This window comes from Miniopterus natalensis, chromosome 3 (assembly GCF_054644295.1).
Source record: "Miniopterus natalensis isolate mMinNat1 chromosome 3, mMinNat1.hap1, whole genome shotgun sequence".
Lineage (NCBI taxonomy): Eukaryota > Metazoa > Chordata > Mammalia > Chiroptera > Miniopteridae > Miniopterus > Miniopterus natalensis.
The window spans coordinates 77,037,094-77,061,419 of record NC_142083.1 but is presented as its reverse complement, the minus strand read 5'-3'; the positions used below and the strand labels follow the sequence as shown (position 1 = coordinate 77,061,419).

At 51.8% G+C, this 24,326-nt stretch overlaps 1 protein-coding gene across 1 annotated transcript in view; it reads left to right on the top strand.

Annotated features, from left to right (window-relative positions):
• Positions 1-1,468: 1,468 nt before the first annotated feature.
• CASTOR2 (cytosolic arginine sensor for mTORC1 subunit 2) overlaps positions 1,469-24,326 on the top strand; it is a 45,947-nt gene continuing 23,089 nt past the window's right edge. The window contains exon 1 of the mRNA XM_087815612.1: positions 1,469-1,649. Coding sequence (XP_087671738.1) covers positions 1,537-1,649 — 113 coding nt within the window. The 5' untranslated portion in view covers positions 1,469-1,536. The remainder of the gene's footprint in view (positions 1,650-24,326) is intronic.

Genomic DNA, 24,326 nt, shown 5'->3' with positions numbered 1-24,326 from the left:
TTTTTGGGCCTTCTACATCTCTAGATTCTAAAGGAATGGATGGATGCACTTACGCATTCCATGAATATTGAATGTGTGTCTCGTACATGCCAGTCATATTGCAGGCACTGGGAATACGAAGGGAACAGGCAAAAACCACTGCCTTAATGGAGCTGAGATTCTAGAAGAGGGAGAAAACTTAAAATATATATATATATTCTTTATTAGAGGGTAATAATTTTTCCAGTGACAATCAGCAAGCTCGAAGATCAGCATGCAGCTTTTGTGGAAATGAGGGAGCCTAACATGCTTCTGCCTAACAGAGAAGGGCTGAGTGTGAAGGAGTACAACCAGAACTTCCCTCAAAAAGAGAGTTCCCAGCCCGCCAATCACATCCCCAAATTACTCTGCCAAATGGCAAAGCACCAGTAACTTTAACCTAGAAAATTTCAAAACCGGTCAGCCATTAAGGGGAACCACTGAGGGTTATGGTCACTGGCACACTGGCCCAGGGGTGGGAAGCCATTCCAACGTATTTCAGACTTTTCTCCAATTCGGCCTTCGAAGCCCTCACCACCCCTTCCCCCGCGGGATAAATAGCCCCCTCATTAGCTCTGCACACATAACCCCTCTCAACCGGACTCCTGGTGACTGCGCCTGCCTTATCTCTGCCTCTCCTCCCTCATATTTTCCGCTCGAACAAAGCCAAACACAGCACGGTGGAGGCTTTCACGCTTCTGTGCCTTTGGACACGCTGTTCCTTCTGCCTGGAAGGCCCCTGGCCTCCATCCCTGCGCGCCCCCCGCGCCCTCCTCGGCGAGCTTCCATTCATCCTTCAGAACCCATCCTGGATGTCCCCTGCTCCAAGAAACCCCCTTAAGCCCCTCGGCCCCATCTATGTCCCCAGCACCCATCTCTGGTTTGCTTCTCTGCGCTGTGATTACCGGTTTCTCCAAATCTCTCCCCTCCCAGACTCTGGCCTCCTCCAGCGCTGGAGCTGCGTTGGCTCCTCGCTTTGACCCCAAAGCGCCCAGTTCCGAGCGCTGAGCGACGGAGCTTGCACCCAAGCTCAGGCTGGCTCGAAAGCCATTTCTGCCCGCCGCCTACCCGGTGGTCCCGCGGGGGACGGCACTCGCGCATTTCCCGTGCACCGGGCCGACCCCTCCGCGGCCGCCGAGCCCCTGACATCAGCAGCAGGCAGCGCCGGGCAGAGCGCGACTACAAGTCCCGGCACGCCCCGCCGCGGCCGCGCATGCCCAGCGGGCCGGCGTTTGAGTGGCAAGTTGTTTGTTACAGTGAACACCAGCTGCTCTCCGCGCCGGGCGCCGTGCGCCGCCGCTCCGCCAGCGCTGCCGCCCTCGCCCGCCGCCCGCCGCCCGCCGCCCGCGGCCCCTTGCGGCTTGGCGGGCCTCGCCTTTGTCCGCTCGGGCCCGCCCGCCGCCGAGCTCCAGGTCCCCGGGCCGGCTGCCCGCGGCGCTCGGTGCCGGCTGGGTTTGCAGGGGGCGGGGGCCGCGGCTCGCCCCCCGCGGATGAGCCGCGGCGGAGCGCGGGCGGACGATGGAACTCCACATCCTGGAGCACCGGCTGCAAGTTGCCAGCGTCGCCAAGGAGAGTATCCCGCTGTTCACCTACGGCCTGATCAAACTTGCTTTCCTGTCCTCCAAGACCAGGTGAGTGCGCGGGGACACGGCGCCGGCCGGAGAGAGACAAAGAGGCGCACCCGGGCGGCTGTCCTCGCCGCCGCCGCTCCGAAAACAACTTCGAGCCCCGGGGAGCGCCCCCGCCCCGCCGCTCGCCTTGCTTTTGACAAAGCCACCCAACCTGCCCTCAAACGGGGTCCTTCCACCCCGACCCCCCCAGATGCACCCCCGCCGCTGTCTCCCCCCATCTCAGCCCCCTCCCTTCCAACCCCTCCCCGAGATCCCGAGGGCTGGGGAGGCTGCAGTGACGAATCCGGGAATGAATGAACGAACGAATGAATGAATGAAAAACAGGTGTGGGGACGCGGCAGTGGAAAAAACAAACTACCACCCCCCATCCCCCAGTCCCTCGGCAGGGCCGGCCCCCGTCTCCAGGGCCGCGGGGAGGGATTCTGCTGAGCGCGGCTACCCGGAGCAGAAAATCATAAAATCATTAGTGGGTGTTTTATCTCAAGGTGCTGCAAGGGTTGCTGACGGTGCAGGGGCCTGGGGGAGGGCAGGAGAGGGGCTGCTGGTGAAGGTCGCGGTGGTTCTTAATCCTTGGGGTCCGGGAAGATGGGAGGGGGGTGTTTTGCCGAACCGTGGAAGGGGGAGGAGCAGGCATGTTTATGGCTCTGCCTTGAGGCTGGGCTTGGATGCTGCATGGGGAAAAATAGTTGAAGGCCTTGGGAGGTTGAAAAAAAACAAGTTGGATTTTCCCAATACCAGGTTAGGTCTGACTTTGTGAGCCGGGTGGGTGCTTGGGTTACGGTGGGGTTTTTTGGTTTGTGGTGTTTTTTTTTTAAGGAGCCTGAGCCCAGTCCAGTGTGAGTGGAGCTAGCCTCTGTAACTTAAATCCCTTGTTTGCCCACCATTGTGACTGTTCAAAGGGATGAAGTTGTTGCTGGTTGGGTTTTTCAGAGGCTGAGGCGGAGGTAGTTTTCCCTCGCTTCAAAATGAATGAATAAATTACAGGTCAAGGTTAACGTTAAAATGACAGACCCCTAAGCTGCCCCCCTTGGGCACTGAGCTCAAGGGAGCTCCGGGGATGCAGGGAAATAATTCAATCCAAGCCTCTTATCTCCCTAGTAAAGTTCTTGCCTGGAAATCTCACTTTAATGTGTGTGTCTGAGCCGGGAGCTCAGTCCCGCCATTGTTTGCGAGATGGAACGAGATCTGCCAGTGGCATCTTGTTTACTTTATTCTCCGGCTGCTCGATGGGGTATGGAGGGTTGAAATCCTTTTCTTTGCTGGGCCCGGGCTCCTTTGATTGCAAAGGTAATTATTAAACAGGTCATTTGAAAACAAAAGTCCACAGCTCAGATTCTGAATCTCCCCTTCCCTCCACCCCCCCCCTCCCAGCCCCCTTTGGCCCTTGACACTCACCAGCCTGCATCTACCTGCCCTCTGTCCCCCACCCCCTACCCTGTCTTGAGTTCCAAGGCTGGAGTAAGAGAAAGCGGCCTTGTTTTTCCAACCCTTGGCCCTCAGCCCCAGGCAGCCCCCTGGCTGATTTCTCGGCTACCATTCAAACTGGGATGATGACTCAGGCTGCCGCTGTGCGGGGCCTGGGTGCCAGGAGGAGGGGGCATTGGAGGGCTTCTTAGAAAGGCCAAACAGGGCCTTTCCCTTTGTGGAGGGACTGGCCCTCTTCCAGCCCCTCCCCAGGGTCCAGTTTGGAGGACTCATAGGTAGGAACGTCCTGGGGGTGAGCCCCTGCTGACCTTTCTAACCATGGAAAACCTACCCCTCAGTGGGTCCCACTTCTCCCTCTCCTGCAGGAGGTAGCTGGTCTAAAGCCCAGGTGACCGGTCAAGTCTCAAGATGACTCAGAGGTCAAAGGTCATCTCCTTGTCTCCAGGGCCTGGCTCAGAAAGGTGCCGAGTTCATTTGTCAAAGGGCTGAAAGCTGCCTCCTGGTGCTCCTGGACGGGACACTGGCTTCAGGTGGTGACTAGCACTCTCATTGCCTGCATGACTGTGGCAAGGTCCCATTCCTTCTCTGGTTCTCACTTTGTTCGTCTATAATGAAGATAGCACCACTTGACCCACTAGTTTTCAGAGAGCTGCTCTGCGTAGCATGGAGTGATTGTGGAAATGGCGTTTTTTAGCAAGTATAAGGTATAGTGGAGTGTGGATATATTGTTCAAGCTATTCTCAATAATTGGTCATCCAGGTCGAATTTTTGGTCCTCTGATTTTTTTCATCAGTACCTATCCCCAAGTGCTGGCCCATAGTCCTGTCATTTTCCCCACCCCACCCCCAACCTACGTTCAGCCCAAACTAGTACAGCATCCTCTCCCCCCTCTTTCCCCCCCAGGGTCTCTGTGCTGCCTGTTTACAAGTTTTCAGTCACTCCCTTATAGGGTCGACTCCTTGCCATGGCATTTGAGGCTTTTCCGGATCTGGATCCAGAATCCTCCTCTTTAGCCACTTTCTGGCAAACACTCTGGTGACTCACAATTTACTTTATCCGTTCCTTCACACCTCTGTGCTTTAATACTTCCATCTCTGCGTGGAACCCCTTCCCCAGTAAATTCCTATTCAGCCCTCAAGATCTAGTGATATCACTCTGAAACTTTCCTGAAACCCCATTCCCTCCACCCCAGCAGACTTAGTCACTGCCTTCCTCTGGTGTCTACCTGGGTGGAGGTTTGGGGAGAAACATGGCACTGGTAGATACCCACTCTGTGTGGGGGTGCAGCTGGGTCCAGGACATGCTGAGATACCTTGCCCTTCCTTCTTTGAAGCCCAGAGCCTGGTAAGAGAGAATGACAGAGGTGATCGCAATACAGCAAGTAGAGTCAAGGGGTGAGGGGGTGTTGGGTGACTGCTTGAGGGCGGCAAGTAGGCTTCTTGCAGGAGGTGGCACTGGATCTTAGGACTTTAAAATAGGAATTAGGTGGGAAAGAGGATCCTGGTCCCAGACCTTTCATGTACCCTGGTACAACTCTGCAAATTAGGTTTTACACCTATTTTGCAAAGTGAGGCTCAAAGGTGACTTGCTCAAGGTCACACAGTAAGTGGTAGTGCCAGGACTTGAATCTGCATCTTTCCAACTTAAGCTCAGAGGTTTGCTATTACAGGTTGCAAATGATGCCCAAATGCAGCAGTTATGTTTGGCCCTAGAGTAGCACCTGCAGGCTTTCTGTATCCCTTCTGCCCCGCCTTTGTGGGCCTTGTCTTCCAACAGGAATGTTGTTTCTCATCACCTCCCATCTAGATTTTCTACTTCCTGATGGCCCAGCTCAGATGCTCCTTCCTCTTAAACCTTTCATCACTTCTCAACTTTTGTTCATAACAGCATATTGTTTGCGTGTCTTATTCTCCCACATAGATTATGAACTTCATGCCCAGGAAGCTTTTTGTGCATCTTTTTACCCCCCCACCCCAGTACCAGATATAATAGAGCCATCATTGATTTTACCATCTATCACAAACAAGTAAAGACACTGGGTTTGACAAGGTAGAGTGCCTTGCTCAAGGTCACACCACTGGAAAGAAACAGAATTGGGATTTGAACCAGGTCCTCTCACCACTGTGCTTAGCACACTGCTTTGTAGGCACTTAGTAACTGCCTGTTTGATGGATGTCCCACTCATGCACAGAGTGACCCAGATTTCAGCCAGAGTCTCTTATGAATGCCCTGGGGGTTGGGAGAAGCATGGCAGACAGAATCACACCTGGAAAAGCAAGGCCCAGTGCCCCTGCCCTGGCTTTTTGCCCCAACTCAGGGCAGCATCTGGGTATGAACAGAATAAGAGGCAGAGGCCAGCTAAGTGCACTTATTCTTGGCACAAAGTTGGATGGCAAGACCCTGGGTGAGCAAAATAAAGTCTGCTCACAGAGCTCCCTCTCTACTCTTGTGATCAACTGAGGCTCTGTAACCTGGCTAAAGACCCACTGCAGCCCAACCCACCATTCTCTCCAGCCTCATCGCTCATGGCTTCCAGTCAGACTCACCCTATGGTATCTCTAGCCTCATGCCTTTTTTTCTCTCTGCCTGGAATGTTACTCTTTCCCCTACCCCCTTTGTCCGTCTGCTTATTCTTTTAGATTCCCTTTTAGCCCCACCACCTCCAGGTAGTCATCCCTGGGTGCACAGCTGAGCTCAGACCCTTCAAGCTCTGGTATGAGGGGCTTAATCTCAAGAAGATGAAATGTGACCCACCATGGAATATCAGCAGGATGCCTTGGGCTACAAATAACAGAAAACCATTACTTAGCTGCCGTAGACAATAAGAAGTTTGAATTTTGCATGATAGGTTTATACGTCCGGCTGTTCTAGGGTTGGTGACTTAAAGGCTTGATGATGTCATCAAGGACCCAGGTCTTCCTGTCTTTCTATTTGGCCATCCTTGGCTTTACAGTGTGGCTCCCTGTCAAGGAGCAGGGGCAACTCCAGGCCTTATGGGCAGTCAGGAGAAAACCTAGTGGAGGGAAAGGGCTGTTGTCTCGAAGTGTCTCTGAGAAAACCTTTCTAGGAACACGCCCTTCTCCTGCACAGACTTCCTCATCTCACTGATCACACTGGGTCACGTGAGCATGCCTGCATGAGTCACATGCACAGGGAGTGAGACCATCATGGACCAGTCAGGATTCATCACTGCAGCTGGGGCTTGTGGCCACCCAGAAGTGGAGGCTAGTGCCATCCTTCTGGGACTCAGATTTGTTCTCTGCAACCCTGTAAGGCAAAACTGGGAACAATTAATAAGCATACAGTAAGCAACGATGACAACCCAAGTTGGCTGAATTGTCCCCCCTTTACAGATGAGGAAACTGAGGAACTTGAGTGCCCCCAGGACACACAGAAGTGGCAGAGCTGGGATTCTAACCCACCAAGTCTGTTTGTAGAACTGTCTTGATGACCGCTAGGCCAAGTCTAAAAGCACACCAGTTTCGGCAACCATCCCCAGGAGCCATTCAACAGGGATGTCACTAAGAAGCCATAGCATCGCTCCCCCCAGCAAGGAAGGGGAAGGTGGAGGGCAAGATCATTAACCTGAAATGTATTCAGCTGCAGGAAACTGAAAGTCCCCAAGGTGAGTGTGCACTAAGCACATGCCCACAGAAACACCAATCCTGCAGGTCTCCTGTCTGCCTGCCTCCAGAGCAATGCAAGTACTTAGCACCATCAGAGCCCTCTAGGCAGCATAGTAAGGAAAGGCCTAGAGGCTAGAAAGAGAAAGGTGTATGCAGAGTGACTGACTTGTGGCCTGCCATGACCACAGCATGGGGTTGGTGCAAAGGGGTATGTTTTGTTCATGCAGAAACCCTGCAGCATGCACCTGCTATGTGCAGAGCCTAATGGGAAACAAAAAGGAACTTCTGTGCCGTGGGGGAAAAGGTGTGTTCTCTGCCAAAGCTGGAGGGTGAGAGGTCCAGTCGCCCAGATGGAGGGGACAGCTTCGGGAGCTGAGTAGAGGCCATGGAGCCCAACCTCAGGGTGTCAGGGTTCACTCTGAATCCCTGACCACAGCTTGCCTTGCTCAAAGCCCTTCTTAGACTGTGCCCTGCTTCTGATTTACTTGCCTTACCTGGCATTATGAAAATTCCTTGTTCTGACTTCTGTCCTCTCTGGCTTTGTCCTATCTCTATACCACACATGCCCTATTTTTAGAGTAACTCTGGTAGTTTTTAAATATCCCAAATTCTTTGACACTGTTCCTTTCAAAAGCTAGAGCTCCCCTGCCTTTAAGTGAGGTCTGGATTACTGACTTTCTTCTAACTGGTAAAAGATGACAGAATCGAGGCTTCCAAGTATTCTGAGGCAAGGGCGTTGAAGGATAGCTGCTGCCTGGTGTGTGCGTGTCTGTCTGTCTATCTCTCTTTCTGTCTCTGTGTCTCTCGCGTGCGGATCCCTTGCTCTGAAGGAAGCTAGCTGCCATGTTGTGAGGACACTCAAGCAGCCCTCTGGAGAGGCCCACAGTGGAGAGGAACTGAGGCCTCCCACCCTGACAACAGATCCTCCCCGCCAGCAAGCCTTTTAATGGCTGCAGCCCCAGTCAGTACCTCGACTGCCACCTCATAAGAGATCCTCAACCAGTTGAGCCACGCCCAAATTCCTAATCCATGGGAACTATGAGAGATAAAACTTTGTTGTTTCAAGCCACTAAGTTTTCGGGTAATTTGCTATGCAATAGATAGCTAATATAGCGACTATTTTTCATCCTAGTGGGGACACTTTTCAGATAACAGGGAGCACTAAAAACAATTGCCCTGAAGAACAGGGCAAACCAGGATGTGGGATCGCCCTGGCTTTGGTTCAGCCAGACAGCTCTCCCAAGTCCTTTAACCTAACACAGATTGTTCTTGGAATCAGTACAAGCATCAGCTCCTCCAGGAAGCCACCCTGGAGCTGGATGAGTGGCTTCCTGGGATCACCCATGCCTTGGGATAGAGGTTGGGAGGGTTGGTCCCCCTCTCTCTTTTCCCAGGTGCATGTCCAGGCCTCAGGACCAGTGCTCCATGGCACTGACCTCCTATAGATCAGAAGAGGCCTTTGTGAAAGACTGAATTGGTCTCTTCTGAGCCTGCACAGGGCTGGCAACTTTTTTCCTTATAACAGACCTCTGGTATGAGGAACCAGCCCTGAGTAAACCAGACAAGTCCCACCAGAGCTGGAATAGTCAGTTCTGGTTGTCCCGGCCCTGTGCTGTACCTTGGCATGGGCAGGAGGCCCACCGAGCTCTCCAGAAGCAGTTCACCTGAACCTTTAGCCACTCAGTTTGGTGTGCATGTGTTAAATTAAAACTTCTAAAGGGAAATACTTCTAAATGCCTTATCTTTGTCTTAAATGTAATATATTGGACATACTCTGACCTCTGAGATGTGTGCTTAAAAGCTTGGGTCTTATCTGTCCATGCATGTTCATAGAAGCAACATTCACAGCAGCCAGATGAATGGATAAGCAAAATGCGGTCTATACATGCCTTGGAATATTATTCAGCCTTAAAGAGGAAGGAAATTCTGACATGTGCTACAATATGGATTAACCTTGGGAACATCATGCTAAGTGAAATTAGCCGGTCATAAAAGGACAAATACTGTATGATTCCACTTAAACAAGGTACCTACCTAGAGTGGTTAAAATCATAGAGACAGAAAGTTGTTGAGTGGTGGGTGCCAGGAGCTGGTGAGAGGAAAGAATGGGGAGTTGTTTCATGGGTATAGAGTTTCTGTTTTGCAGAATGAAAGGAGTTCTGGACATTGGTTGCACAATAGCATGACTGTATGTACTACTGAACACTTAGAAATGGTTAAGATGGCAAATTTTACATGATGTATGTTTTACGAAAATTTTTTAAAAAAAGAGGTAGGAGCCTAGTGAGTTGGGAGACCACAGGACCATGTGATGAGTGGAGGCCAGTGAGCTAGGGCAGTGTGGTGACAGATTAAGGCCAAGGGAAAGACTCACACCCAGCAAGACAACAGTTCTGAGCATGTTATATATTAACTCATTTAATCCTCACAACTACCCTTATCACACAGGTACAGTTACCGACCCCATTTTACGTGAGGAAACTGAGGCACTAGATAGTTCAGCACCTTACCTAAGTTCACAAAAACACTGTGAAGAGTAGAGTGTGTTTGTTTTTTAATAACAGCTTTTTTGAGATGTAATTCACCTACATACAATTCACCCTCTTAAAAGTTTACAGTTCAGTAGCTTCTGTTACATTCAGAGAGTTGTGCAACTATCACCATTGTCTAATTCCAAAACATTTCATCACCCCAAAAGAAAGTCTACCCATTAAGTAGTCATTCCCCGTTTTCCAGCTCACCACTAGCCCCTGGCAACGCTAATCTGCTTTTTGTCTCTGTGGATTTGCCTATTCTGAATATCTTGTATAAATGGAATCATACAACATGTGGTTCTTTGTGACTGACTTTTTTCACTTAGAACGTTTTCAAAGTCCATCCAAGTTGTAGCATGTATCAGTACTTCATTCCTTTTTATGACTGAGTGATATTCCATCGTATGGATATGCTACCTATTGTTTATTCATCCGTTGATGGACATTTGGATCGTTTCCACATTTTGGCTGTTGTCAGTAATGCTGCTTTGCACGTCTGTGTGCGGGTGTTTGTGTGAATGTGTGTTTCATTTCTTTTGGTCACATACCTAGGAGTGGAATTGCTGGGTCATGTGATAAGTCTGCTTCTAACATTTTGAGGAACCACCAGGCTGTTTTACACAGCATTTGTACCATTTAAAATTCCTGAAGAGTAGGGATTTGAACCCAGGGCCTCTAGCTGCAGAGCGCATGTTCTTAAAGCAACACTAGTTTTGTTTGGATAGAAGCCTGGAGGCCCTTACCGGCTGGGTGACCACAGTCTGGGCTACTGAACCTCTGGGAGACTGGATTTCTTCCTGGCAAACAGGGTTGGGGGTGGGGGGAGGAGAGCCTGAATAAAACACCTGGCCCACAGCAGGCTTCTCCCGTAGTCCTAGTACAGAGGAGGCAAGGAATTGTCATGTATGAGTGGGTTCCAATGGCTCCTGGGGCCCTCAGAGGCTGCTCTTGCGTGCCTTCTATTTCTCACCCATCTTGAATAGCTGGCTGCTGGAGTGGTGGACCCTGGGAGAGTAAGTCAACACTGGGGTGGCCACACCTGGAGGCCCTGGTGAGGTGTCAGTGGGGGAGGGTGGGGTCCCTCACTGACCCCGCCTCAGCTCTGGCCACTTAATCTGAGCTGAGGCTGCCAGGAGATGAACAGCCTTGGCAGGGAGGGAGGGGCGGAACGAGGGAGGTCAGGTCAGGCCTCCTCCCTCTGCACTGGCCCCTCGCCCTGGGCAGTAGCTAGTGCTTATTTTCAGGGTAGGGTTATTTTTTCCCTCAAAGGCTGCCTCTCCACAGAAACCAGGCTGGGCCTCCTGGATGCTCACCTGGATGTTTTTCTCTACCCTCAGGGCCTCTGCACCAGGCTGCCTTTCCTTTGATCCCCTCCCCACCCCACAGTTTACTCCCTTTCTTGAGCAGGAAAGGCAGTGAGTGGAAATTTGTTCTCAAAGTTCAATCTCTTTCCTTCAGAGCTCAAAAGTCACTGGTGTACTGACTGATATGATGGATTTAGAACAAACAAAGCTTAAGCTCAGAGATCTTGATTGAGAGCCTACTGTGTGCCCAGTCACACTGGGGCTTTCTGTCATTTTACCTCCACCAGCGCTTGGTAGGAAGAAGGGATTGCCCACCCCAACAGACAGGAGGGACAGCTGCTCAGTCACTTGCCCCAAATCATGCAGCAGACACATAGCAGATTGGGGTTGAGGCCAGCTTCCCACTCCCAGCCCTTCTCCGCCTGTGGCCCACTCTGCTCACTCCCCCTGTTAACTCTAGATGGAAGATCTTATGCTGAGGGCCGTTTTCCAGGGGATGTACACATAACAGTCAAGAAAATGTGTGTCTTATCCAGAGTCTACCACTTACCAGCTGTGTGACTATAGAAAAGTTATTAGGTGCCTCAAAGGAGGCTCAGTTTGCTCCTCTTTAAAATGGACATCATAATATTGACCTCTTTGGGTCGTGGTGAGGCTTAGCTGGGAAATTTTATGTCAAGGACATAAGTGTCTGGCACACAGTAAACTGGCTGTTCGTATGAATTCAGTAGATATTTATTGATGGCCAAAATGCCCTGGGCTAGATGGCAAATGTTAGCAAGTGGGTGGTGGTAGCCTCTGCCCCATAGTGCTGACAGTCTGTCCTGCTTCAGAATCCTTGGAAAGGTCGATCTGATAGTTGCTGGGTAGAATGACTAATTCAGGTTTTTATTTGACAAGGGGAGTTTTTTCAGATTTGGGGGAGCTGTGGGGACTGGCAGAGGCTGGTCCAAGGTCCTGGGGGAGGTGAGGTCTGCAGGCTGCCCGCTATAACAGCAGCTGGTCAGAACCTAGAGCCCTGGTGTCCTCCAGTTGGCCTTTTAATGGTGGGAGCTGTCTGCTCCCAGCAAGGCCTTGGAGGCTGTTCTCTGCACCCTACACTTGGAAGCTCTGCTTCACTGATTCTTGGACACCCTAGACTTGGTGTGTCCCCAATGGCGCCTCCTCCCAGACCTGCTCCTACCATCCTCTGTGTCCCCACATCCATCTGTCTCCCCCACATCCAGCCTATCTCCAAGCCCTTTGTCTAATCCTCCCTCTTGGCCCCGTGACTGATTCCCCCTGTTCCCTTTCATTCAAGCCCCTCACCTGACCCTAGGCCCTCTTTCTCAGCAGGAGGGCAGCTCGAATCCCATCTTAGCCATGTGGGAACTGCACCTGCATCAGAGGGCTGCCCAAAGGATTAAATGAGATCATATAGATAAAGTGATAAAGTGATTTGATCTGTACCTGGTCTAGAGTCCAAGCACGTAGGGGCTGTGGGGCCGGGAGATGGTGGAGAATTGTAATTCCACAGTGTCCACCTGTACTGTGGGCCTCATCTTGCATCCATTCGTGCTGCAAAAATGTCCCATGAAAAATCAAACCATTGGAAAATTGCTGTGTGTTAATGCCCCAAGGAGTGCTGGTTCTCAAAAGCCATGACCCCTGAATTCTTGCATAGAAAGAAAGTTCTTGCATACCCCCACCGGCACACACGTGTCTGTCCTGTGAGGGCAGGTTTCCTCTGCACCACATCCCTTCTCCCAGGGACAGGCTAAGGAGGGGCCCAAGGGAGCAGCAGTTCAGGTGAGGGTGTGAACCAGGTGCCTGTCTCTCTGCATCCAGCCCTCCAAGGGCTTGTCTGTCCCTCTCAAGGGGAGTCAGGCCCACCAGTAGTGGCTGGGGAAGGCAGAGGCTGCACAGTGGAGAAGGTTCTTTCTCTCTGCTCTTTCCTTAAACCTGGTGTGGGCCCTTGGCCCTGGAGGCTTATTTCTTCTCCACTAGTTCACAAGTGTGTCTTGACACCCAACCCATAGTGGGGGCTGATCCCTTGAGGACTCGGACCCGACCCTGGACTCACTGTAGACAGTGCAGTGGAGGACACAGCTGTCCATGGTCTTGAGCACGCTGTAGTCTGGTGAAGAGGGAAGTCCTCAAAGGCTCAGGGGAACTTGAGGTACAGGGGTGAGGCAGGGAGGGCTTCCAGAAAAGGTGGCATTGAGCCAGGCTTGAAGCATTGAGGCAGGGAAGAGACTTCCAAAAAGGAGGAACAGCATGTGCAAAAGCACAGAGGCCTGGCCCCTGTGGCCTGTGGTGTGCAGGAGCAGAGTGGGGGCTGGAGAGAGGGGCCCTTATAAGGGGAGGGGAGGCTGGCCATGGGAGCTGAAGGGCTCTGTCCAGGCTCCTGTGTAGGATCAGATCACAGTCCTAATCCCAGAGCTGAAGAAGGCTCGTGATGAGTAGGCAGCTCCTCGCCCCTTCCACCCTCAGAGGGCTTCTGAAGAGGCTCCTCACTGCTGCCTAAGATGATTACCCCAGAGGTCACCCAGCTCCCGTGTGGGCAGAGAGGACGTGGCACTACTGAGGCCCAGAGGTTTTCACCCCCTCACCAGTCACACGTACACATTCTGTCCACTCACCACCTCACAGCCTTGGGTAGGGTGTTGACCTCCTCAGCCTCGGTTTCTTCATCTGCAGAGTGGGGTGATAATGCTGACTTGGCCAGCTCCTCAGAATTGCATTTTACATCAAGTTCTGATTACTTTCTCTCTTTTTTTTCTAAAGCCACAGTATCCCTTACTTTCTCCAACTCAGTTTCAACAAATTGGACATGGCTTCAGGGATGTTGACCATAGCCAAGTGACAGTTTTAATCAAAGTGAACTATTTGGCCCAAATCCAATGGAGTATAGCTCTCCTCATGTGTGGGACAAGGCCATTCAGCCACTAGACCATCACCAAGCTGCTCTGGGCAGTTCAGAGAGGTGATGACAGGTGGAAACCAAGCAAAACAAAACAATGATGAGAAGGTTGGGTTGTGAGGGGCCGAACCGGCCTGGGGGTGTCTGTGTCAATTTTAGGCCCCAGTCCTGACTGCAGGTAACTGATGCCATGATTAGCCGGGGCCGTAGGGCCACATGACAGCTCAAGCTTGGGTTTGCAGGTATGTTGAAGACATTGTTTGACCCCCAGGCCAGATGCCTGAGCACTTTGGAAGAAGCAGGGCCTCCTGACCCCAGTGCAGTAGTAAGCAAAGCTCTGTGCTGACTGAGCTGGCCCTGGCCCGGGGGAACCTGGGACACAGTGGTTGATACAGCCCTTCGCTGCCCAACCCAGAAGTCCGGGAAGGCACTGCCCTTCCTGGTGGAGGGTATCACACTGAACACCTGATTCTTGGCCCCTCTGGGCTGGACCAAGCCTGACATCTTTAGTTCAGCTCTTTCCATTCATGGATTTGGAACTGAGTCCAAGAAAGAGAGGACTTGCCATGGCACACAGTAGTCACAGCAATCCCCCTGGGTGCAGACAGGCCCTGGGGAGCCACACAGCTGACCAGCTCAGACCGTTCCCAGGCCCAGCACCAGGGCCCTGCAGGTGGCGTTCACTAACAGTTGTGTCAGGAAGGGTGTGAAAATGGACCTGTGGTGGCTGAGATGGGGAAGGGGGTGGGGGTGGTGGGCATGCACTCGGCTCCTTCTCTCCTCACCCACCATTAGTTCTCACCATACACTGTGTCGGGCCCATCCCTGGAAAGTGCTGCCTTCTCTCTGTCCTGAGGACCCAAAATCGAGGCCCCATAGAAAGAGTCCCCTTCTGGGAACCTTCCCGATTCCTCCACCTCCCTTATCTGTTAGGCTATTGATACTTCCTCTCCTTTTCTTCAGTTTGGGAACCATCCCATACAGCTTGTCATGAGCTTATATTCATTTCAGCCCTTTATCCATCATCTCTGCTCCTTTTTCCAGTTGCTTCACAAGGGTCTCTTCTCAGTAGCCTATGACGTCTTTAAGGGTGCTATGAACTAAATAAATGTCTGTGTCCCCCGTCTCCCCCCACCCCCCCGAACTCAAATGCTGAAAAGCCCTAACCCCCAGTGGGGCTGCATTTGGAGGTCAGACCTTTAGGAGGTAATCAAGGTTAAATGAGGTCATAAGGATGGGGCCCTGATACAATAGGATTAGCTTCCTTATGAGAGCACGTCCTCTCTCTCTCTCTGCACAAAGAAGGAAGGCAAGGACGCAGCGAGAAGGCGGCCATCTGCAAGCCAGGAAGAGAGCCCTCTCTAGAAGTTCTGCTAGCACCTTGATCTACTTCCAGCCTCCAGAGCTGTGAGAAAATAAATTTCTGTTCTTTAAGCTGCCCAGCATCTGGTACTCTGTTTTGGCAGCCCTGGCTGTTGCTGCCCTCTGTCTCCCTGCCACCCCAGCCCTCCTGGGCCCCTAGCAGTTCACTGAGGACCAATGGAAAAAGCCCAGGGACTGGACTTGTTCAGACCTCTTCTTCCCACTGATGAGACTCTGAAGCCTCAGTGTTCCCATCTCAGTAATGGGAGGGTGAAAAGAGAGGCAAGTGAAGTCAGTAACCATAGGCATGATAGACATTTTCCTGCCCTTTCTTCCTGGCTCAGGGTTGAGCTTATTAAATTGCTCATTGTCAGTGCTAAACATTTTCTCCTGTGAGCTGAGCAAACAACAAGGGAACTTTTCCCGGGAAAAGCAGGATAATATGAACATCAAACTGGAGACCCCGCCTCATGCCAGCAGCTTTTCATTCACTCTTGAGGGCCTCTTGAAGTTTCCAATATCATGGACCTGAAGATGGAATTTGAGCCTGAAACAGTCTCAGTGCCAGTGGCATGAGGATGAACCACAGCTGAATGGCCAGGCGGGGTGAGTCCCGGAGCTGCAGGCCAGGGATGATACATGGGCTCTGTTTTGGGTGGGGATTGCTTGAGTGAGCGATGGGTTAGAAAGTTCTAGAACCTCGCTGTCCAAATTGGCAGCCTCTTACCACATGTGGCTCTTTAAATGTAAATGAAATATAACATTCAGTTCTTCAGCCTCATGAGCCACATGTCAATGTGCTCAATGGCTACATGTGGCTAGTGGCTGTCCACCTGGACAATGTAGCTGTAGACTATTCCCGTCATTCCTGGAAGCTCTATTGAACAGCACTGTTTTAGAAGGTCATTGGGGCTCAGTGAGAGAGAATGCCAGGGTTCATACTGGCAATGGCTGTCTTGACTTAGAGTTGGCCAGAGTAGGGTGACACCTGGCCATGTTTGCCGTTTGAGGGCAGGTGCTGGGGATACGTGCCACAGGCCTCTGTGTTGTGTAGTGAGATGTGGTTGGGCCTGCGCTGGCAGGGCTGGCAGAGCTGGTAGGAATTGGCTGCATTCTGAACTCCCAGCCATTCACAGACTTAGCTCTTCAACTTTATATTCAGGCACTACCACCTCCAGGATGCCTTCCCCAAACCCCAGCCCCCAGCACTCCCAAGTTGCCCTTCTTTGTTCATTCCCTGTGTCACCCTCCCCTTATGCAAACACATCATCACATCTGCCTTCCCAGCAAGCACAGTGCTGAGCCCCTGGAACTGTGGTGGACAGGGCACTGGCTTTACAGAGCTGGAGACACAATTCTGCCATCACAGGCCACATGTCCTGACATGGGAGTGACAAGGTGTCAGCCCAAAGCCTGAGAAGGCGCAAGACATGCCCAGGGTCACCCAGCTTGCTGGGAGTCGAGGCTCACCCCCCTTCCTTAAAGCTAAAGGTTCTTCCAGGAAAGTGACAAGGGAGACCCGACATGCTGGGCAAGGCTGAACAGGCTGCTGCCCAGGCTCTGGCTTGGGCATTGGGCAATTCCAGGAGTCGGGCCACAGCCCAGTTAGAGGAGCGAGTTGCTAAGACTCCCAGGTTAGTTTCCAGAGCTGGCAGGTGTCATAGGTCACTTCTGTTTTATCCGGTTTACATTTGCTTAACCTACTCCTGACCTCAGAGGCTGCCCAGGGAGCTCTGAGGAGGCCCACAGGCCCTTAGCCTGCACCCCCACCTTGGTGTTCCAGGCACTGACCTCATGAATGGTCACTCTAACAGATACCTCTTGCCATTCAGGAAATTGCCCCTAAAACCCAAGACATTTGAGAACTTTGGGGGTCTGGGAAAGGAAAACAGGGTATTTGTAGGCCAGAAGTGTTTTCTTTGGCCCATCCAGTGTGTGTTTTAAAAATTATACCAACATTTCAACATAGAGATAGATCACAAAAATCTGGATTTCCATTTTTCCTTGAAAAATTGGAAGCTTTTGCAGTCTAGGACCCACATGGTAACAGCTGATCAGAGCTGAGTGGCAGCTGCCCCCATTCCAACAGGGAGGGAACCCCCGCCCCTGGCAGCCTCAGTCCCTCCCACTCCCAGTGTCCCCCCCACACTGAGACCAGGGACCAGGCCCATTTGTCATCATGCTTTTACCAGCCTGGTTGTCCCTACTGTTCTTTCCCAAAAGTACAAGGAAGAAAAATAGACTGAGAGGACCACACGTTTCTTGGTGCAAATGAAGAATGTCCCTGGGTGTTAAATATGGAAAGCATGTCTTACATCTGGTTCTTTCACCATAGTATTTTGCAGGCCTTTGAGCTATAACCCCTGTTCTAGACATTTCCAGGCTCTTCCTTGATTGAATCTTTCTCCCATCCTCCCTCCCACTCCCTTTTGTTTCCTGTCCCTAGGGCCCCTGCAGAAACACAACTCTGTCTTGGGGGCTCAGGCAGATACTGCTGACTGGTAAATACAGTGGTGGCTGGGCTCAGCTGCTCTTGGCGCTCCTGACCGTCCTCCTGGGCTCCCAGCTGGAGGGGCATGTGGGCTGGAGGTTGCATCAGTGCTGACATGGCCACACACCCAGCTTCAGTTTCTGGGTCCTGCATCCCAGCATCCTCTGGGGTGCCCCTATGGACCACAATGGATGGAGCCTGAGCCCAGCTTCCACCACCTGAGAGAAGATGGGGCCCAAGCAGGAGCAGAGAGGGGCAGGGAGAGATCAAACAGCAGGATCCTCCGGGAGACACAGGACCAGCCCTCCCCTACACAGCCAAAGTGAGCTGCTTAAAACATAGATCTGATGCGTTGCTCAAACACTTCAAAGCCTTTTTATTTTTAATGGATCTCAAGTGCACAGAATGTGATTCCTCTTCATCCTTGGGTTACAACATACTTACCTATCCTGCTCGCTCTTTCCCTTGGTTTATTCTTTCACTAGCGGTACCCCACCCGTGACCATGACATTGACCGTAACTGCCATTCACCCACGCTTCTCTTTTTCTTGACTTTATGAATGGTTTTGTCCCATGTATACATCTGGAAAGGATACCTACCTGTGTGTCATCTTGTGGGCTTGCTTTTTCCACTCAACGTCACATTACAAAGTATAGAAGATACTCTACGTGGTTTTCCATGGCTGTAGACGGTTCAGCCGTGGAATATATCTCCTCCTCAAGTTAGGGGTCTCCCCTGCCTGGACCGCTTCCTCTCGGCCGCAGCTTACACATCTCTCCCTGAGCCCTTCCCGGACATCCCGTCCAAGGGAGGCCTGCGCTGCTCCCTGTCCAGACCTCTCCTTGTTTTACCACAACAGACTGTGTGCAATATGCTTTGTGTGCTGGGTTTTGCCAGGGCCCCATCCCAGCAGGTTCCCGTCGCCCTCTGAGCAGAGATTCGGCCTCAGCACAGGGGGTTGGAAAGCCTGGCTACAGGACCCACCCCGTGGAGAGGGTGGGCTCAGGCTGGCTTGGATGGGCTGAGGTGTGCAGAGCAGCTCTGTGGGGCGAGCTTGAGCTGCCTTTGTGGAGTTACAGGAATTGAGGGCATAGGGAACCAGCCAGGGTATTTTTTTCTTTTTAAAGGCCAGATTTTATTTATTTATTTATTTTATTTATTTATTTCTCCTCACCAGAGGATATTTTTTTCATTGCTTTTCAGAGAGAGTGGAAGGAGGAGAGAATGAGAGAGAGAAAGAGAGAGAGAAACATCGACGTGAGAGAGACACATCAATTGGTTGCCCTCCTGGCCAGGGCAAGCCTGCAACCAAGGTACATGCCCTTGGCCGGAATCGAACCCAGGACCCTTCAGTCTGAGCCAAACCCACCAAGGCCAGGAGATATTGTTAAGAAGGATGTTCATGGCAGCTTTATTCATAATAGCCAAAAACTCAAAACAACCAAATTCATCAAGAGAAAAGATAAATAAAAATGTTATAATACATTGGAATAGATATATAAAATATACACATATTCATCAATAAAAGCAAGTACAGTGCATAAAATAAAATGGATTGATCTCAGAATCAATACGTGGCTCAAAGGAAGCGAGGCACAAAATCGTACACACTCCATGGTTCTGAAGCACACAGAACCTATGACAATAGAAACTGGAGCAGGGGTGACTTCTCATTGGGTGTGGGGACTTCTCAGGGGTGCCGTGAAGGGAATGTTCACTATCTTGATCTGTGGTGTTAGTTAAATGGGGGTATACATTTGTCAAAACTTGTCAAACTGTACATTTTATTATGGTAAATTATGCCAGAGCTTTAAATAAAAAGTTTTTGGGAGGGAAAAATATGATCTGGAAGAAATAATGATGCAAGCCCAGACTTGATCTTGTGAAAAGCTTGCCACACCGAAAACGGTGAGTGCCACTTAGGAGCTGCTGCCGGGCACTGGCCCAGGGAGCAGGCTGTCGCCACGCAGGTGGTCAAGTATCTTATCTTCTCATCCTGTCTTCACATCACCAGCTCTGTCCCCTCAAACTCTTGTTCTGAGGACCCTTGAGGCCCATCGTGGGGTGTGAGCCATGTGGCCACCTCCACTCAGGCCACCCAGAATGTCTGCTCGACTGTGACATGGAAAAGAACCAAGGAGGACAGAAAGAAAGGCCAGGACTTCTCCATTAGTGAAGCAGCCACCGCACGGGGCATGCACAGGTGGCAGGTGTGCAACCAGTGAGTCCCACTGACTGACCAGACCCAGGGAACCAGCACCCAGGCAAGACCCGGGCAGGCCCCAGGATGGAATGAATTGCTTTGCAAAGGAGTGAGCTCCCCCTCCCTAAGAGTATACAAATAGAGGCTGGGTCTCCATCTGTCCAGGGTTCCATTACTGAAGGTGGCAGCACACAGTGGTCTCCTGCCTTGATTCTGGGCCTCCCTGTGCCCTGCCTTCCTATCTGGGTAATTCCAGGAAGGTCCCCTTTGTGGTTTTGATGCAGAACCTGTGGTAAACTGTGCCACAAATTAAACAAACTTGCAGTTCTTTTCCCTCATTTATCTGGTTCATAAATCTGAAATCTCATAGTGGATTTGCTGGACCAGTTGACTTGGAAATGGCCCTCCCCGACTCCCCTTCCCCCTCCTGGTTTAAGGTCTGTTGTTGGTACAGGGCTCTGACTGGCAGGGGCTTGTCGCCCAGGATGCCCAAGGAGAGGCCCATGTGAGGGCCTAGCTCTGCTGGGTTAGGAATCTGAGAGTAAACAGATCGAGTTTCCAGTGTTAGCTGGCCACAGCAGTTGAAAATGAGAATGTTCTCTGAGATGACTCAGCCTCTCGGCCCCAGGGTAGGGGCAGCCCCAGGCCTTGGCTCTGCCCTGGTGGTCGGCTGCAGGCCAAACCCAAAGGGAACAGCAGTGGGTTTTTAGAGTGAGTGGTGTGCAATTACGGTCCATCCCATCAGGATGAGGGCACAAGCTGCAGTCTCTGTTTTCGGACAGGTTGCTCTCCTCAGTTTTCTTATCTGTGAAATGGGGATCAACCATTCCTTTCTCAGAGGGTGGATGTAAGAAATCAGTGCAGGACCCTTCCAGCCCAGCGTAGGCAGAGAAGTGCACGTGGGAAGCTTGGGGAGAAAGCCTGGGTCACAGTGTCTGGAACCCAGTGAGAATTGGAGGGAGTGTGTCATGTGAGGCCCCCTTGAGAACCATCTACATGGGGAGAAGAGAAATCACTACTGGAAACAGAAGAGTCAGTGTCAAAAGTTGGGAAAGGCCTTGTGGTAGATTCTAGTGTCCAGGGGAAGGCCTTGGCCAGCCATGTGGTGCCCAGCCAACAGGTCAAGGACAGAAGAGCAAGAGGGGAGAGGCTGTCAGGTTTGTCTGGCAGAGGCCATTGGTGAGCTGAGCAGGATTGGATGGAGGGTGAGGCTGACCAGTGGCAATAGCTGGAGGGTTGGTGGTGACCAGCTGGAGGCCTGTTTGGTGGTAAAGGGGAGGGAAGAAGGCAGTGGTGTGAGGAGGAGATGGAGATGAAGGAGACTTTTTTTAGGATGGAGGAAACTTGAGCCTGTTTGTCACTAAGACGAGGAAGCCAAGTATGAGTAGTAAGGCGCCTGTGGGAATGGAGAGAGAGGAAGAAGGTTGCCTTGGTACTGTTTTTCTGAGGCCAGAGAAGGGCTAAGATGGATGAAAAAGCAGAGATGTTTTGAGGAGAGATCTCACCACTTGTCCTAAATGTTAGGAAACTGGAGGTGCAGGTTGGGATTCAGATCATGCCTGACACAGGATTGAGCAGATCCTATAGAGAGGGGAGGCGGGGGGAGTAGGAGCCAGGCCCTGCGGGGATTTCTGAGCTAGAGGTCATTGCTGAGGAGGACAGTGCTGGAGAGGGTTATCTAAGGATTGGGGTCAGCCAAAGGGGCCACCCAGGACACCCTGCCCCAAAGCCAGTACAGAATTGGAGAGGCCGCAGGAGATGAGAGAGGAGCTCAGGTGACCCAGGAGCCAGGGGCACTTGGAGTTACCAGGCAACAGGACAACAGCTCCACGCAGTACCCCAGCTTGGCTCCAAAGTCCTGTAATAGCAGCCCTCTAGAGACTGTCAGTTCCCGATTAATAGTGTCAGGGACTTGGGGGGGTGGCAGGGGTGACAAGGACTACAGACTGCTTTAGATTATTTTCAGTGTGCTGACAAAAAGCTGTTTGCCTCCTCGGAAGGATAAGAGGTTGTGCATGTGTCCTCAGCATAGTATGCAGAACGGGACGTGGAATAAGCTTCCAGTTATGTCAGGAGAAAACCAGGGGAACTTCAGTGCCATTATCTGAAAGGAAGGAAAAAACTGGTGGTGTTGGAGCATCTGTGTAGGCCTGGTGCTTTTATCTACAAAGATAAAAGACCTCTCCCCTGGCCCAGCGATCCCTGGGGTTATGCCCCTCTTCAGGGTCGGGGAAACTGGCTCAGGGCCATGTAAATGTCTGAAGCCACAGAGCTGATACCATCACCGGGGCTCCAACCCAAGCCCCCTGACTCCAGAGCAGTGCCTTTTGCCAAACATTAACCATAACCACAGCACCTTCAGAGGGTCAGGTAGGGGCTGGGCTGTGAGGACCAAGTTGAAGATAACGTCTGTGCAGCTGGCCACAGTCAAATTGAATGACCCAAATGGTGGGGATTGTAGCCTTGGGACCAGTCCTGCCAATTCATCCTGGGACCCTTGCCTGATTGTGGCACCTGGACCCATCAGGCCGCCACCTCTGGCACCTCTTTTGCTGAGTTTCCTACACCTGTTTTTGACCAGCAGCCTGCCCCAGCTCCAGTTCTGTGGCTGGGCCCTCCACACCCTTCTGCTGGACCCCAGGCCCATTCGCCTGCTGCCTAAACTTCTACCTGATCCAGGTACCCAGAGAACAGTCTCTCCTTTGCCTCAGGGGACCTCAGCTCAGGTTCATGACCCTTACCCATCCAGCATCCTTGCAGGGCCCGCCTTATTCATTTAACTAATCAGTGTTAATAATGTAATCAGCTCGTGTTAAACCAGAACAGAAATAGGATCTAGACAATACTCTACATTTAACCAGAGGTCTCCCGGGTCCCCCACCCACACCCAGTGAACCTGTGTTCTTCATTCCTCTGTTTCCTTTTCATGTAGTTATATTGCAACTACATGGAGTCTTAATGGTGGTTTGTTGGTTTGGGTTTTTTTTTTTGGTTTTTTTTTAAACTGCTTTTAATTCTAAAAAAAGTGCCATGCTGTATTTAATATTTGGGGACTTTTCTGTCTACTATTACGTTGCTGAGATTCTTTTATATTTTGCAAGTCATTGTAAATTGTTCATTTTGACCGTTGGGTAATATTCTTCTGTCATTGTTCCCCTCCTGTTCCAGTGATGGGCGTCTGGGGTGTAGCCAGGTTTTTGTTACTGGGAACAGGCTCTTATAAATGCTCGTCTCTGTGTCCCCCATTACACACATGTAAGAAGGTGAAATCCTCACTGAGAAGAGCTGAGTCATAGGGAACATGCCTTCAGGTGCCCTGTCCTTAGAGATTGCACAGCCTAGTGGACCCGAGGCAGTCACTGCCTTAACCTAACTGAGCACCAGTGTTCCTGCCCGGAAAACACTAATTAACGATACTACACATTCACTCGGAGCCGATTGTGCACAGAGCCTGTGTCGAGTCAGGTGCTGGGCACAGGGGGCCTAGATGAGAAAGACTCAGCCCCACCTTCCAGGAGCAGTGAAGACAAACCAGAAGTGAATCATCTCAGCACCACCCTGAATATTCCCCTTTCTGGGGACAGACTGATGGGTACAAGAATGCACTGGGACAAAAGCTGCACCGGGCTCCTCTGTCCCTCATGAGACTGGCTGTACTTCTGGTAGGGGATGGGGTGGGGGCCACAGGAATGGAGAGATGTGAAACCAGGCAGAGATCACTGAACACAGCCAAGAGCCCACAAGCAGAAGGTGTGCTCCTGTCTGCAGGGCCTGAGCACTCCGGGCAGAAGCGCTGCCAGGGACGTCCAGTTCCCCCTCATTCCCAGGCCAGCTGCTCCACTCAGCTGCATCGAATGACCACACTTACGCATTCTCGAGCACGCCCATGTATGTTCAGTACCTCCTTAAATCCTAGACTGCAGGGGAAGTATTTCCAAACCTCTTTCACAGGTAAGGAACCTGGGGCAACTTGAGGACCAGTAAGTTGTTCCAGCCTCATCTCAGGTAGGTTGTAAAGCCAAGATCCACACTCGGGCCTTTTCCTTCTTAGTCCCCACAAGGAAGAAAGGAAACCACTAGCCCTTGCCTCATATGTGCCCTTCACCTAGGTATGTGCTCACAAAGCAAGAGGCTGGCCTTTCCCAGACTATTCCTACCCTGGCATGACCCTTCCGACCCTGCCCGGCTGGCCGAGGCCCCTGGAACAGTTCTCCAGAGCCCTGTGCTTTTTAGGCCTTAGGGCAGGGCAGGGGCAGCCCTACAGCCCCAGGTTTCTTACCTGCCCCAGGTCTCCACAGAGGAGAGGACTATAGCAGCGGGGCCAGATTTAAAGGTCAGTCAGTTCTGCCTATGCAGAGCCCCGCCTCTGCCTGCTGACCTCCTTCCTGGTGCCTCCAACCACAGCGCTGGCCGTGGAAGACAGTCATCCCCTGCCTTGGCCTCACGTTTCCCCCCCAATTTGTTGAATATTATTTCCTGGCCACAAACGGACCCACGCCTACCACCGGCAGCCTGGTCCAAACCACCATCAGCACTTGCCAGCTCCTTGAAGAATAGTCTCCTCGCTGGTCTCCCGGCCCTCACTCAGTCCTCACAGTGGCCACAAGGCACCATCCCACCCCCGTTACCTCTGATGTCATTGTCTGTCATTTCCCTGCCCCCACCACTCAGCCACTCTGGCCTCTGTCGCTCCTGGCATTTGCCCACCTCAGGGCTTTGCACGGTCTCCTCGCTCTGGCCTCCCTGGGACAGCAACGTGCCCCCTCTTCCACCTCTTCCAGGTCTTACGGGGACCTTCCCTTCCATGCTCAACTTTTTTTTTTTTTTTT